Source organism: Mobula birostris, chromosome 8 (genome assembly GCF_030028105.1).
Source record: "Mobula birostris isolate sMobBir1 chromosome 8, sMobBir1.hap1, whole genome shotgun sequence".
Classification (NCBI taxonomy): Eukaryota; Metazoa; Chordata; class Chondrichthyes; order Myliobatiformes; family Myliobatidae; genus Mobula; species Mobula birostris.
This window is the reverse complement of record NC_092377.1, coordinates 3,447,435-3,460,583: the sequence shown is the minus strand read 5'-3', so window position 1 is coordinate 3,460,583 and position 13,149 is coordinate 3,447,435. Positions and strand designations below refer to the sequence as shown.

The 13,149-nt window shown below is 45.5% G+C and overlaps 1 protein-coding gene across 4 annotated transcripts in view; it reads left to right on the top strand.

The window, feature by feature from the left end:
• Window positions 1-13,149, top strand: part of mcm3 (minichromosome maintenance complex component 3) — an 84,838-nt gene that overhangs the window by 20,076 nt on the left and 51,613 nt on the right. For 2 of the 4 annotated variants that reach the window (XM_072264709.1, XM_072264711.1), the window contains 4 exons: window positions 403-712; window positions 3,616-3,728; window positions 5,916-6,124; window positions 12,698-12,828. In XM_072264709.1, coding sequence (XP_072120810.1) covers window positions 650-712; window positions 3,616-3,728; window positions 5,916-6,124; window positions 12,698-12,828 — 516 coding nt within the window. In that variant the 5' untranslated portion in view covers window positions 403-649. Of the gene's footprint in view, window positions 1-399; window positions 713-3,615; window positions 3,729-5,915; window positions 6,125-12,697; window positions 12,829-13,149 lie in introns of all 4 variants that reach the window. The other 2 variants (XM_072264708.1, XM_072264710.1) reach the window with 1 other exon arrangement.

The following is a 13,149-nucleotide window of genomic DNA, read 5'->3' as shown; positions in this document are numbered from 1 at the left end:
TATTACTCTGGAAGTTCGGCTTTTCAATTTTCTTCCTAGCTCCCAGTAATCTTCCTTCAGGACCTCCTCTCTTTTTCTGTCTGTGTCATTGGCACCAACATGTACCAAGACTTCTGGCTGCTTGCCCTCTCTCCTCTGAGTACTCTTGACTCTTACAAGCACTCTTCATCTCATGTTCTCGATATTTATTGCTTATATATTTATCATTATTATTTATTTTCTTTTGTATTTGCACAGGTTGTTGTCTTTTGCACATTATCATTCTTGTGTGGTTTTTGAATTGGTTTTATTCTGTTTCTTAGCATTTACTGTACATAACCGCAAGAAAGTGTCTTCAATATCGTATATGGTGACATTTATGTATTTTAATAATAAATGTTCTTTGAAATTTTATAAAAGTAGGACTATATGGCTACCGCCCGAGGCCCTCCCTCAACAATCTGACGGCTTCACAAGCGCCGGGCCAGTGAGCGGGGCTACGAGGTGACGTAACGAACCACCGTCTTATGCTAACAGCAGCAATTAGAATACGAACTCGCCCTCCGATTGGTGCAGCGCCTTACCCGCCAGATATGTTAATTTGAGGAGGACGTCCTAGACATGTGACCAGACGTTTGGCGCGAAAAGCTGAAGCTGGAAGGAGGGAACCATGGCGGACGAGCCGGCTCTGAGGGAGGCGCAACGGGAGTACCTGGACTTCCTGGATGATGAGGTGCGCTGAGAGAGGGCCTGGGACAGGGCTCGGGCTTGCTGCTGCCAGGGGAGGAAAAGGGAGCTCGGCGGGCTGGGTGGTAATGTGCACCCAGGTCAGCCGGGGTCCGGGCCCCGGGGTGAAGGCACCCTGCACGCCGCTGGTGGGATGGGGAGCATTCCCGGTGTTCAGTCCATGGGGTGGAGGGTGGATCCCCCGGTAGCTGCCGGTGGGGGAGCAGTATTGGGAAGGACTGTTGTGGTCGGGTCGGAGGCCCCCGGTGTCAGTGGATGTCATTGGGGAGAGGATCCCCCCCAGTCCTATCCTCCGACATGGCTAAGTCCGAGGGGACTAGTTTAGTTGGCCTTTTGATTACTAATTGATTTGGTATACCATTGTGGGCTGAAGGGCCTGTACCCGTGCTGTTCTGCGCTCTCCGGTAGTGGTTTAACACCATGAGATATTGCAGCAGAATTAGGGCACTCGTCCTAACCCACTCCTCCTCTCCCTATATCACGCAAACCATCACTACCATCAGGGAAGAGATAACAGGAGTTGAAGACACACACCCAAAGTTCCAGGAACAGCTTCCTCAGATGTTAGAATCGACAGTGAACCGTGAATACTTTGCTGTCTTTGTGCATTGAGTTTGTTTATATGTATTCCTAATGAAAATGTATCTATTGCACTGCACTGCTGCCACAAAACAGCATCTCCGCGACAGCAAACTTGATTCTGAAGCACTCCAGTTGTGGCCGCATCCTTGTGGATATTTTCTGCATCTGTGTTAGTTGAATCCTTGGGCTCTGGATAAACGAGGGCCAGTCAATCCCTCAATCTGTTCAGTTCATCTTGGCCGCTGCTCTGGCCATTAGTTAAGAAATAGTTTGGCCACAATCCCTTGTGTCAGTCCTGCTTATTAGTATTCTGAACTGTGACTTTGGTTCCAAATTCTTGGCATAATTCCCGAATTGCCTGTCTTCACTTTAAATTTTATTGTCTTCTGACTGTACATACGTAGATCTAGATGTTGTTCCTCTGGACCACTGTGCACCCACAAAGCACAGCACATAAAGCCAAATATTACCATCAATACATTAATAAAATATCATTCAAAATGCATGTAGAACACAGCACAGGTAAACACACAGTAGGTATTAGTGTCACAGCCTGAGGGAAGAAGCTGTTACCCAGTCTGACAGTCCCTTTCCTGATGTTCCTGTACCTCCTTCCTGGCGAGAGTGGGTAGTTTTAGAACTATCTTTTGATCAGAATCTTCGTGTTGTGCGCTGGGGTCCTGTCATCTGCAATGCCTTTGGTCAGAGTGTGGATGCAGTTGAAAGATGTTGGAAATGTAGAAAAACTACAGCACAATACGGGCCCTTCGGCCCACAATGCTGTGCTGAAAATGCCTTTACCTTAGAAATTACCTCGGGTTGCCCATAGCCCTCTATTTTTCTAAGCTCCATATACCTATCCAAAAGTCTCTTAAAAGACCCTATCGTATCCACCTCCACCACTGTCGCCAGCAGCCCATTCCACACATTCACCACTCTGCATAATACAAAAAACTTACCCCTGACATCTCCTCTGTAACTACTTCCAAGCACCTTAAGACTATTCCCTCTCGTGCTAGCCATTTCAGCCCTGGGGGGGAAAAGCTCTTGACTATCCACACGATCGATGCCTGATACACCTCTGTCAGGTCACCTCTCATCTAAAATCGCTCCAAGGAGAAAAGGCCGAGTTCACTCAACCTGTTCTCATAAGGCACGCTCCACAATCCAGGCAACATCCTTGTAAATCTTCTCTGCACCCTTTCTGTGGTTTCTGCATCCTTCCTATAGTGAGCACAGTACTCCAAGTGGGGTCTGACCAGGGTCCTGTATAGCTGCAACATTACCCCTCGGTTCTTGTACTCAATCCCACGGTTGATGAAGGCCAATACGCCGTATGCCTTTTTAACCACAGAGTCAACCTGCGCAGCAGCTTTGAGTGTCCAACGGACTCAGACCCCAAGATCACTCTTCTTTCCCATCTCTTGGGCAATAATATGGACAGATGGCATGTGACGTGTTCCTGTCATCTTGTATAATGATGGATGTGTGTCTGACAAGGATGATCCCGATCCCTTTCCCTTTTCCCTCTTTTTCATTTTCCCACTCTGGCCTCATGCTACTACTTCTCACCTGCCTAACACCTCTTCGCCCACCCTCCTCAGTAACACTCTTCTTTCTCTTTCTCCCATGATCCACTCTGATCGATTCCTTCTTTTCCAATCCTTTGCCTTTTCAACCTATCACCTCCCAATGTTCTTTTCCTGGATGCTGCCTGACCTGCTCGGTTCCTGCAGCATTTTGTGTGTTGCTCTGGATTTCCAGCATCTGCAGAATCTCCTGTGTAGTATCATGTCATGTACATATCATGAAATGTGTTGTTTTCTGGCAACAGTTCACTGCAATGTATAATATATACTTGCTGTAATTTATAGTTTTTTATTAAAAAAAAGTACAAAAAAAGGAAAAGGTATTGCTGTGGTGTACCATGGCTCATTGTCCATTCAGAAACTTGATGACAGGGGAAGAAGCTGTTCCTGACATGTTGAGTATCTGTCCTCGGGCTCATTATTGGTAGCGACGGGTAGAGGGCATGCCCTGATTGATTGGGGTCCTCAATGATGTCGCTTTCTTGAGGCATCGGCTTTTGATGGTGCCTGGATGCTGGGGAAGTTCGTGCCCATGATGGCTGAGTTTACAACTTCCTGCAGCCTTTTCCAATTCTGTGCAGTGCCCCCCCCCCCCCCATACCAGACGGTGATGCAAATAGTTGGAACGCTCTTCATAGTCGGTTGGTATCTCTAGTTTTCTAAGGTGATGCTAGGCTTATAGCAGCAAATATAATTTTGTTTTGAAATGTTTTTACAGCAAGATCAGGGGATTTATCAGAGCAAGGTTAGCGATATGATCAATCAAAACTTGTACCGACTGATTGTCAACATTAATGATCTTCGCAGAAAGAACGAGAAAAGAGCTCATCAGTAAGTATCTAGATGCTGGAAGTATCTTGCAGAATATCTTGTGTTTATGAATGTTGGATTCTGATTTTTTAAAATCCAGGTTCTTTCAGAAGTCAGGGAAGAGGCACAAAACTTGTTGCTTCACGATTGTTTTATTAAGACCATAAGATATGGGAGCAGAATTGGGCCATTTGGCTGATTGAGTCTGCTCTGCCATTCAATCATGGCTGATCCTTTCCTCCTCAGCCCCAGTCCCAGGCCTTCTCCCCTGGACCTTTGCCTGGGCCATCAAGAAACTATCAATCTCCGCCTTAAAGAGACCTAACAACGTGGCCTGTTCCACTTACTCCCCACCAAAGAAATTTTTCTGCATCTGTTTTAAATGACATCCCTCTATCCTGAGGTTGTGCCCTCTTGTCCTAGACTCCCCCACCGTGGGGTTACATCCTTTCTACATTCTACATCTACCATCTTGGCCTTTCAATGTTCAAAAGGTTTCAATGAGATCCATCCTCATCCTTCTAAATTCCAGCAAGTACAGGCCCAGAGCTATCAAACGCTCCTTGTATGATAAGCCTTTCATTCCCAGAATCATAATTGTAAACTGCCTCTGGACCCTCTCCAATGCCAGCACACCTTTTCGATAAGGAGCCCGAAACTGTTCACAACACTCAAGGTAAGGCTTCACCAGAGCTTTATAAAGCCTCAGAATCGCATCCTTTCTCTTTTATTCTAGACCTCTTGAAATGAATGTTAACATTGCATTTGCCTTCCTCACCACCAGCTCAACCTGCAAATTAACCTTTAGGATGCTCTGCACATGGATTCCCAAGTCCCTTTGTATCTCAGATTTTTGGGTTTTCCCTCCTTTTAGAAAATAGTCTGCATATTCTACTACTGAAGTGCATGACCATGCATTTTCCAACGTTGTATTTTACTTGCCACTCTCTTGCCCATTCTCCTAATCTAAGTCCTTCAGCCTTCCTGTTTCCTCAGCCCTACCTGCTGCTTCACCAATCGTCGTATCATCTGCAAACTTGGCAACAAAGCATTCTAGTCCATCATCTCAATCATTGATATACAGCATAAAAAGAAGTGGTCCCAATACCAACCCCTGCGGAACACCACTAGTTACTGGCAGCGAACCAGAAAAGGGTCCATTTATTCTCATTCGCTGCCTCCTAGCAATCAGCCCATGCTGTAATCATACAGGTAACTTTCCTGTAATACCATGGGCTCTTAACTTGGTAAGCTGCCTCGTGTGGCACCTTGTCAAAGGCCTCAAAGTCCAAATGTACAACTTCCACAGCATCCCCTTTATCTATCCTACTTGTAATCTCAAAGAATTCTGACACAATATATAACCTTGGGCACCCAGCCACGATTCAGTGATGGCCACATTATACCCGACAATCTGTAAACACTGTAGCAGAAACATTAAAAACTAAGCTGATGTGCTAAGAAGATAATGGTGCCTCTTTGTGATGGACTGGGCCATACGTGTGGCTGCTTAACAAGTTAAGAGCCAATTGTATTATAGGAAATATACCAGCATGGTTAGAAGATTGGCTGATTGGCGTGAGGTAAAGGCTGTGAAAAAGGGGGCCTTCTCTGGTTGGGTGCTGGTGACCAGGGGTTTTCCACAGTGGTCGGTGTAGGGACCACTTCTTTTAGCATTGTATGTGAATCATTTGCATGATGGAATTGATGGTTTTGTGGGCAAGTTTGTGGATGATATGAAGATATGTGGAAGGGCAGGTAATGTGGAAGCAGAGAGGCTACAGAAGGACTGATTAGGAGGATGAGTGAACTAGTTGCAGATGGGATATAGTGCAAGCACATGCACCTTGGAAGGAAGTGTGCAGACTATTTTCTAAAACAGGAAGAGATTTCAAAATACTGTGCAACAAAGGACTTGGGAGTCCTTGTGCAGTATTCTGCTGTCCGTAAGGAATCTGTATGATCTCCCTGTGACTGTGGGTTTCCTCCGGGCCCTCTGGTTACCTTTCACAGTCCAAAGATCTCCCAGTTGGTAGGTTAATTGGTGATTGTAAATTGTCCTGTGATCAGCCTGGTGTAAAGTGGGTGGGTTGCTGTGATGTGTGGCTCATTGGGCCAGAAAGGCCTGTTTCATGCTGTATCTCTAAGTAAAATTAAAATAAATATCGATCCACAAAGTAACTGTTTACCTCTAATACCCTCTTCTAGGCTACTGAACAACTCTTTTGAGGAGCTTTTGGCCTTCCAGCGTGCTTTGAAGGACTTTGTTGCTTCCATCGATGCCACCTATGCCAAACAGTTTGAGGACTTCTACATTGGCCTGGAAGGCAGCTTTGGCTCCAAGCATGTCAGTCCACGTACCTTGACCTCGCGTTTCCTCAGCAACATCGTCTGTGTGGAGGGGATTGTGGTCAAATGTAAGTCCTTATTTGTGTTGCCTTTGGTCTCATGGGTTCACGGTGTGAGAATGGATATATAAAAGTATATGCCAAATCTGGGAGGCCCTCCACTGGGTTTGAAAATGGATGCTGCGTCCTAGCTGTCTATGTTGCTGTGCAAGCCAGGCAGTATGATACGGAGAGCAAACTGGTGCCAGTACAGCAGCTCTCCATACAGCTGTTCAGCCCAAAGAAACGGCAGAGACTGTTGCAGTTCGGCACAGCGGTGTGACAGGAGTTGCCAGTCAGTGGTGATCTCAACATAGGACTGCCTTAAGGACTCCAGCTCCGGATTTTTCCTTGGGGTTTACTCCCAAAGCCTTCCCCATGTGTTCCACATCAGCTGAGCTGCCAACCATGGCTAACAAGCCTCCTCTGCCCAAAGTGACTAGTTTTAAGGTGCCAGTAACCAGCCTTTGCCTCTTCTGTCAGTAGAAGTGTTCAGCTGGGCTTGGTAGGCTCAGTAGCTGGACTTGGTTTTCAGAGGCTATTCGAGACGCATCCCATTGGGAGCGTTTAATTTTCAGAGGCTATTCGAGAGGCACGCCATTGGGAGCATTTAATCGCTAGTGGGAGCCTGACCCCAGTACCACCCCCCCCTTACCCAACTATGACAATTTTAAAGAACCATACAAAATGTATTGCACAATTTTCATGACCCCTGAAAATGTACAAGGAGTTTGGTGAGAAATATAGGGAGGAACAGAATTAGGATTAATCTTTAAAATGGTTGTGAATGTACTTGATGGTTGACTTTAGATCGAAAGAACAGAAAATTTACAAGGATGTTGCTGGGACTTGAGGGTCTGAGTTACAGGGAAAGGTTGAACAGGTTTGGACTTGATTCCCTGGAGCCCAGGAGATTGAGAGGAGATTTGATAGAGGTGTACAAAATTATGAGGGGTATAGATAGGGTAAATACAAGCAGGTAGGATGAGAATATAATTAGTGGTCATGGGTTAAGGGTGAAAGGTGAAATGTCTCAGCGAAATATCTTCACTTAGTGTGATGGAGTGTGGAACAAGCTGCTGGCAGAGCCGGTGGTTGTGGGTTCGATTGGAGCATCTAAGAAAAGTTTGGATAGCTACATGGAAGGGTGGGCTATGGTCCAGGTTATTGTGACTATACAGAGTGTTGGCTCTGCACTAACTGGGCCTGTTTCTGACTTGACAACCTGCACGGTGAACCTTTCTGATCTGCAGTCTGCCCTGTGGGACATGTATGGAGTCTCTGGAGGTGACCACTTTCTACACTTGTCCTGATGCTTGATGAAGTGCTAGGTTTGCGCTGCATTGATCTTTGAAAAGTTCTGCACAGTGCTTCTGTCAATTGGTGTCCTGTTTTTGTTTCCTATGGCTTTTGGCAACTTGGTTCATTGTCAGAAATTGTTCAGTACATGGGAGGCTGGGAATCAAATTGCCTTGAGTCAAACATAATCTGACTTGGAACACTGCAACATAGTACTGGCTCTTCAGCACACAATTCTATGCTGGTCTTTTAACCTACTCCAAGATCAATCTAACCCACAATCCTCTACATAGGTCTCCATTTTCTATTATCCATGTACCTGTCTAAGAGTTTGTCTCCCTAATGTATCTGCCTGCATCACCACCCCAGCAGTGAATTCTGTGCTCCCACCATCCTGTTTTTTTTTTAAAGGAATCCCCCCCCCCCCCAAATCACCTTAAAATTGTCCCCTCATATTAGTTATTTCCACCTAGGGAAAAAGTCTGGCTGTCGACTCAGTCTGCTTCTGTCATATTGTACATCTCTATCAAGTCATCTCTCATCCTCCTTCGCTCCAGAGAAAAGCCCTTACTCACAAAACATATGCTCATAAGTCTCTCGTCATTCTGGTACATTTCCACACACCCTCTCTAAAGCTTCCACATCCTTCCTATGATGAGGCGATTATATTAATTTCTTTTAGAATGGCAGAGATTTTTGGTCCTTGAATGTCAATGATTTTGTTTTGGCTTTTCACTCTGTTATTGTTGGTTTGTTCCTGAGTTGGATAGATATTTGTGCACACACTGACAACCACGTGGAGTATTCTGTAAGTCAGAGTCAGCTTTGTTTGAAGCACCTAGACAACAGTGAAACATAACGTCAGGCCATTGTATACCGATTACAATGCCGTCACCCTCTCAGTATTAATGACTAAGCTTGTACATCCCTCTGCCACTTCCTCATGGGGAGACCAGAGCCACTACAGATGGTGATAACATCTAAATGCTGTTTCCCTGCCATCATCACATTTCTGAACAGTCCATGAGCGCTGTTATCCTTTATTTATTTCATGATTTATAGTCAGTCAGTACTACAGTACAGAAACAATCCCTTCGCCCCATCCAATCCATGCTGACATTATTCTGACGACTCATTGACCCACAACTGGATCATATTACCACCCCCCCCCATACAACCCCACATCTATGTATCTGTCCAAACCTCTTAAATCTTGGATCCGCCACTTCTGCTGTCTGCTCATTCCACACACCACCCTCTGAGTGAAGATGCTTCCCTTAAACGTTTCACCTTTCGTTCTTAATCTGTAATCTCTCATTCTAGTTTCCCCCAATCTCAGTGGAGAAAACCTGTTTCCATTTATCCTATTTATACCCCTCATAATTTTGTGTACCTCCATCAAATCTCCCCTCGTTCTCCTATGTTGCAGTGAGTAAAGTTGTAACCTGTTCATCGTGGTTTGTAATTTGTTGTGATCTGCACTGTACTACTGGGTGGTGGGGTGGAGACACGATTATCAAAGAAGTGTAACCACTCCTTCCCTCTGCTGGCCTGCACATCACCCATGGTCAAGATGTAGCACCTGCTGATTTCCCTGTTAGGGTCGTGTGGAGCCATGGGAGTAGATGGTGGATGGTTGTGTGAGCAGCTGGTGCATACCACAAGTCTGGGTTATGCGACCTCTGAGGCCAGGCAGACAATCTCTGAGAAGTACTGATAATGACTGGGGTCACCAGTTCTGTAAAGACTCTGCCCAGAAGGCAGTGGCAAACCACTTCCATCGGAAAGTTTGCCAAGAACAATCATGGTCATGGGACCATGTTGCAACACAGTGCACAATGATGATGACTGCTGCAAAACAACAGAATTTCACCACATCAGGTCAGTGATAATAAATCTGATTCGATCGGTGCACTACCCCCGACCACGGTCCCACTGTCTGCAAATGAACTGCAGTTAATCCCCTGGGATTCTGTCAGCACTACCCCAGACCAGGGCTTTCACCACCGAGAAGGGACTGTGCCTGGGAACACTGCTGCCTGTCCTCTCATCCTGATGGCAACAGAACTCTGCTCTTTATTGCATCTAAATCCTGAAAGGTCCCCCCCCCCCCCCCCCGAATGCATTGTGGATAGAGTTGTTCAGGATGTCTCAGTGCCACCCCTTCTTGAGACAAATGGGGATGTTGGCCTTATGAGTGAAGCTCACACCCTAAAAGCTGAACGACTTGTCTAAGGGGTTTGGGCACGTGCTGTGATTTCATGGCTCCACAAGGGGCTGGTTAGCAGCTGCCCCAGGCTGGCTGAATCTTCCAAGAGTCATTCTCTGGAAGGAATTTGAGTGATTAATCATCCGGTGAAATGGATAACCTTGTTATAAATCTCCGTCCTGGGGTTAGAGGTGTGTTTGTGTGTGGGATGTTGGGAAAGGGGTGTTCTTGTGTTCTTCTGAACAGTGTAAGCATCAAAAGCTTGGCCTTATTTCTCACATCCCCAGTGCTTATAAAAAGTATTCACCACCCCACCTGGAAGTTTTCATGTTTTGTTGTTTTACAATGACTCAGTGGATTTAATTTGACTTTTTTGATGCTGATCAACAGAAAGGACATTTCTGTGTCAAAGTGAGAACAAATTGGTATAAGTTTATTACATTTATTAAACACAAAATAATTGATTCCAGAATTACTTAACTCCCTCAAGTCAGTATTTAATAGATGCACCTTTGGCAGCAATTACAACCTTGAGTCTGTGTGGACAGGTCTCTATCAGCTGCAAATTTTCCCCATTCTTTACAAAACTGCTCAAGCTCTGTCAGATTGCATGGGGATCATGAGTGAACAGCCCTTTTTCAGTCCAGTCACATTCTCAATTGGCTTGAGGTCTGGACTCTGACTTGGCCGCTCCAAGTCATTAACTTTGTTTTTAAAACATTCCTGTATAGCTTTGGTTTTATGCTTAGGATCATTGTCTTGCTGGAAAACAGATTAGTGGCAGTTCTCTTGCAGACTGTATCAGGTTTTCCTTCAGGACTTCCCTGTATATTGCTGCATTCATTTTACCCTCTACATTCACAAGCCATCCAGGGTCTGCTGCAGTAAAGCATCCCCACAGCATGATGCAGCCACTGCTTGACAGTAGGAATGGTGAGCTTTTGATGTGTGGTCTTTGGCTTATGCCAAACATAGCATTTAGTCTAACCAAAAAGCTCAGTTTTGGTTTCATCTGACTATAGAATCTTACGGCTGACTTCAGAGTCTCCCATATGCCTTCCGACATACTCTAGCTGAGATTTCATGTTAGTTTTTTTTTTCAACAGTGGCTTTCTCTTTGCCACTCTCCCATAAATCTGCTGCTGATGAAGCACTTGGGCAACAGTTGTTGTATGTGCAGTCTCTCCCGTCTCAGCACTGAGGCTTGTAACTCCTCCAGAGTTGTCGTAGATCTCTTGGCCTCCCTCACTAGTCCCCATCATGCACAGCCACTCAGGCTTTGAGGACAACCTGCTGCAGGCAGATTTACAGCTATGCCACATTCTTTCCATTTCTTGATGATTAACTTAACTATACCCCCAGGGATATTCAGTGACTTTGAAATTTTCTTGGATCCATCTCCTGACTGGAGCTTTTTAATAACCTTTTCGCAGAATTGCGTGAAGTGTTATTTTGTCTTCATGGTGTAGTTTTTCCCAGGATACTGACTCACCAGCACTTGGACCTTGCAAGTGTATTTTTACTACAGTCAGTTGAAACACTAACTTGCACACGGTGATCTCCATTTAACTGATTTTGTGACTTTTAAAACCATTTGGCTGCACCAGTGGTGATTTTGTATGTTGTATTAAAGGGAGTGAATATTTGTGCAATCAATTATTTTATTTTGTTTTGTGTTTCTAATTAATTTAGATAACTTTGTAGAGATCTGTTTTCACTTTGGCACGAAAGAGTCTTTTTCTGTTGATCAGTGTCAAAAAAAGCCAAATTAAATCCATTATGATTCAATGTTGTAAAACAATAAAACATGAAACTTGGGGGAAGTACTTTTTATAGACACTGTACATTGAAACATACAGTGAAATGCATCAACGACCAACATAGTCCCAGGATGAACTGGGAGCAGCCTGCCAGTATCGCCACACTTGCAACACCAATGTAGCATGCCCACAACTAACCCTAATCCATACAGGTTTGGAATATAGGAGGAAACCAGAGCTTACTTGCACGTTACCCTTCCTGGGGCATAGGTCGCCAACAGCAGCTTGCCATAGTCCTCTGTGTAAGGGGTGTCAGGGAGGGGTAGCACCTCTGGTGGGGGAACATGTCGCGTCCTTTTCAGGGCGGTTAGTCCACCTTAGGTCCCCACCTGGCACTCAGCTCTCACCTGTGGCTCCCCGTAGCTGTTTGCATGCGACAGCGGCCACACCCCGGGCAATGGCTTCGACAAGTCGGCTAAACCAGGTGAGGGTAGCCGACGGGTCTCAAACCCTCGGTGAGATAGGGAGTTGTCTATCCCAGTATGTGAAGACAGACTCTCCGGCGGATTGAGCGGACGAGACCTATGGAAGGTCCAATGGTCAAGAAGGCAGTCTCTGCAAGCGTCATGGAACGTGTAGAGCAGGACAAGACACAGAAGATGTCCTGGTCATCCACTGAGCCTAGTCCCATCTCCAGCAGTCTAGACTCTGTCTTGCCACTGGATCCAGATGGGAATTGGGAAGAGAAAGTGAGGCTGACACCGCGCAACTCTCCCTCACTTAAATCCAAATCAAGCTCTAGTCTTGACATCATCTAATGGTGTCGAGGTCTTCATCGACGATGACGATGGACAAAGAAAGAAAGAAGTAGTCCTCTGTCCTGGGCCAGTCTTTCAAGTTATCTCATCTTCTCCTTCCTATCCCAGGGAGACTTCTTTTGAGGTTCTGTGACAGTAAGTTTTCACTGGATGCATTTGCCAGCCCACGCCCAACACCTCTCCTCTTGAGGCCAGGCTTGGGACCATCCATCGTGGAGTTGGAGATCAGAGCATCTGGCAGAAACCCACACGGGCACAGTGAGAGCATAGACTGCGGCAATATCGTTGTGCTTTTTCATTTGCTTTTTTAACATGTACTATAAATTTATAGTTTTTATTATGTATGACAGTGTACTGCTGCAAAGCAACAGGTTTTGTGATGTATGCTGGTGATAGTAAACCTGATTGAATCCCTCAGTACATCCTTAAGTTGTGCCGGTTGTTCACGAAAACCGTGTATTTCATGGTTTGTGTCTGATAAATCAATGGATCTAAGCCTGTTTTGTATCCTGCGTAGGTTCACTGGTACGTCCAAAAGTTGTTCGAAGTGTCCACTATTGTCCTGCCACAAAGAAAACCATTGAACGCAAGTACACGGACATGACTTCTCTGGAAGCTTTCCCTTCCAGTGCCATCTACCCAACAAAGGTGAGGCTGCTGATGTACAGTGAGCAGGGGTTGTCCTGTTTCCATCTGAGCTACTGCTTTTCAGAGTTGGAAATGAAGTAACATTTCAGGCACCCATCACTTTTTTTTTTAAAAAAGAACAAACTGTACCTCTGACCTTCCCCACATCTTTTCCTCCAGTCACCTTGAAATTATGTCCCCTCCTCTTCACCATTGGAGAAACACAGAACAGTCCAGCTCCTTCACCCACAATGATGTGCTGAGGCTTTAACCTACTCCAAGGTCAGTCCAAACTTTGTCTCATGCATGGTCCTCCATCTTTCTATCATCCGTGAACATCTG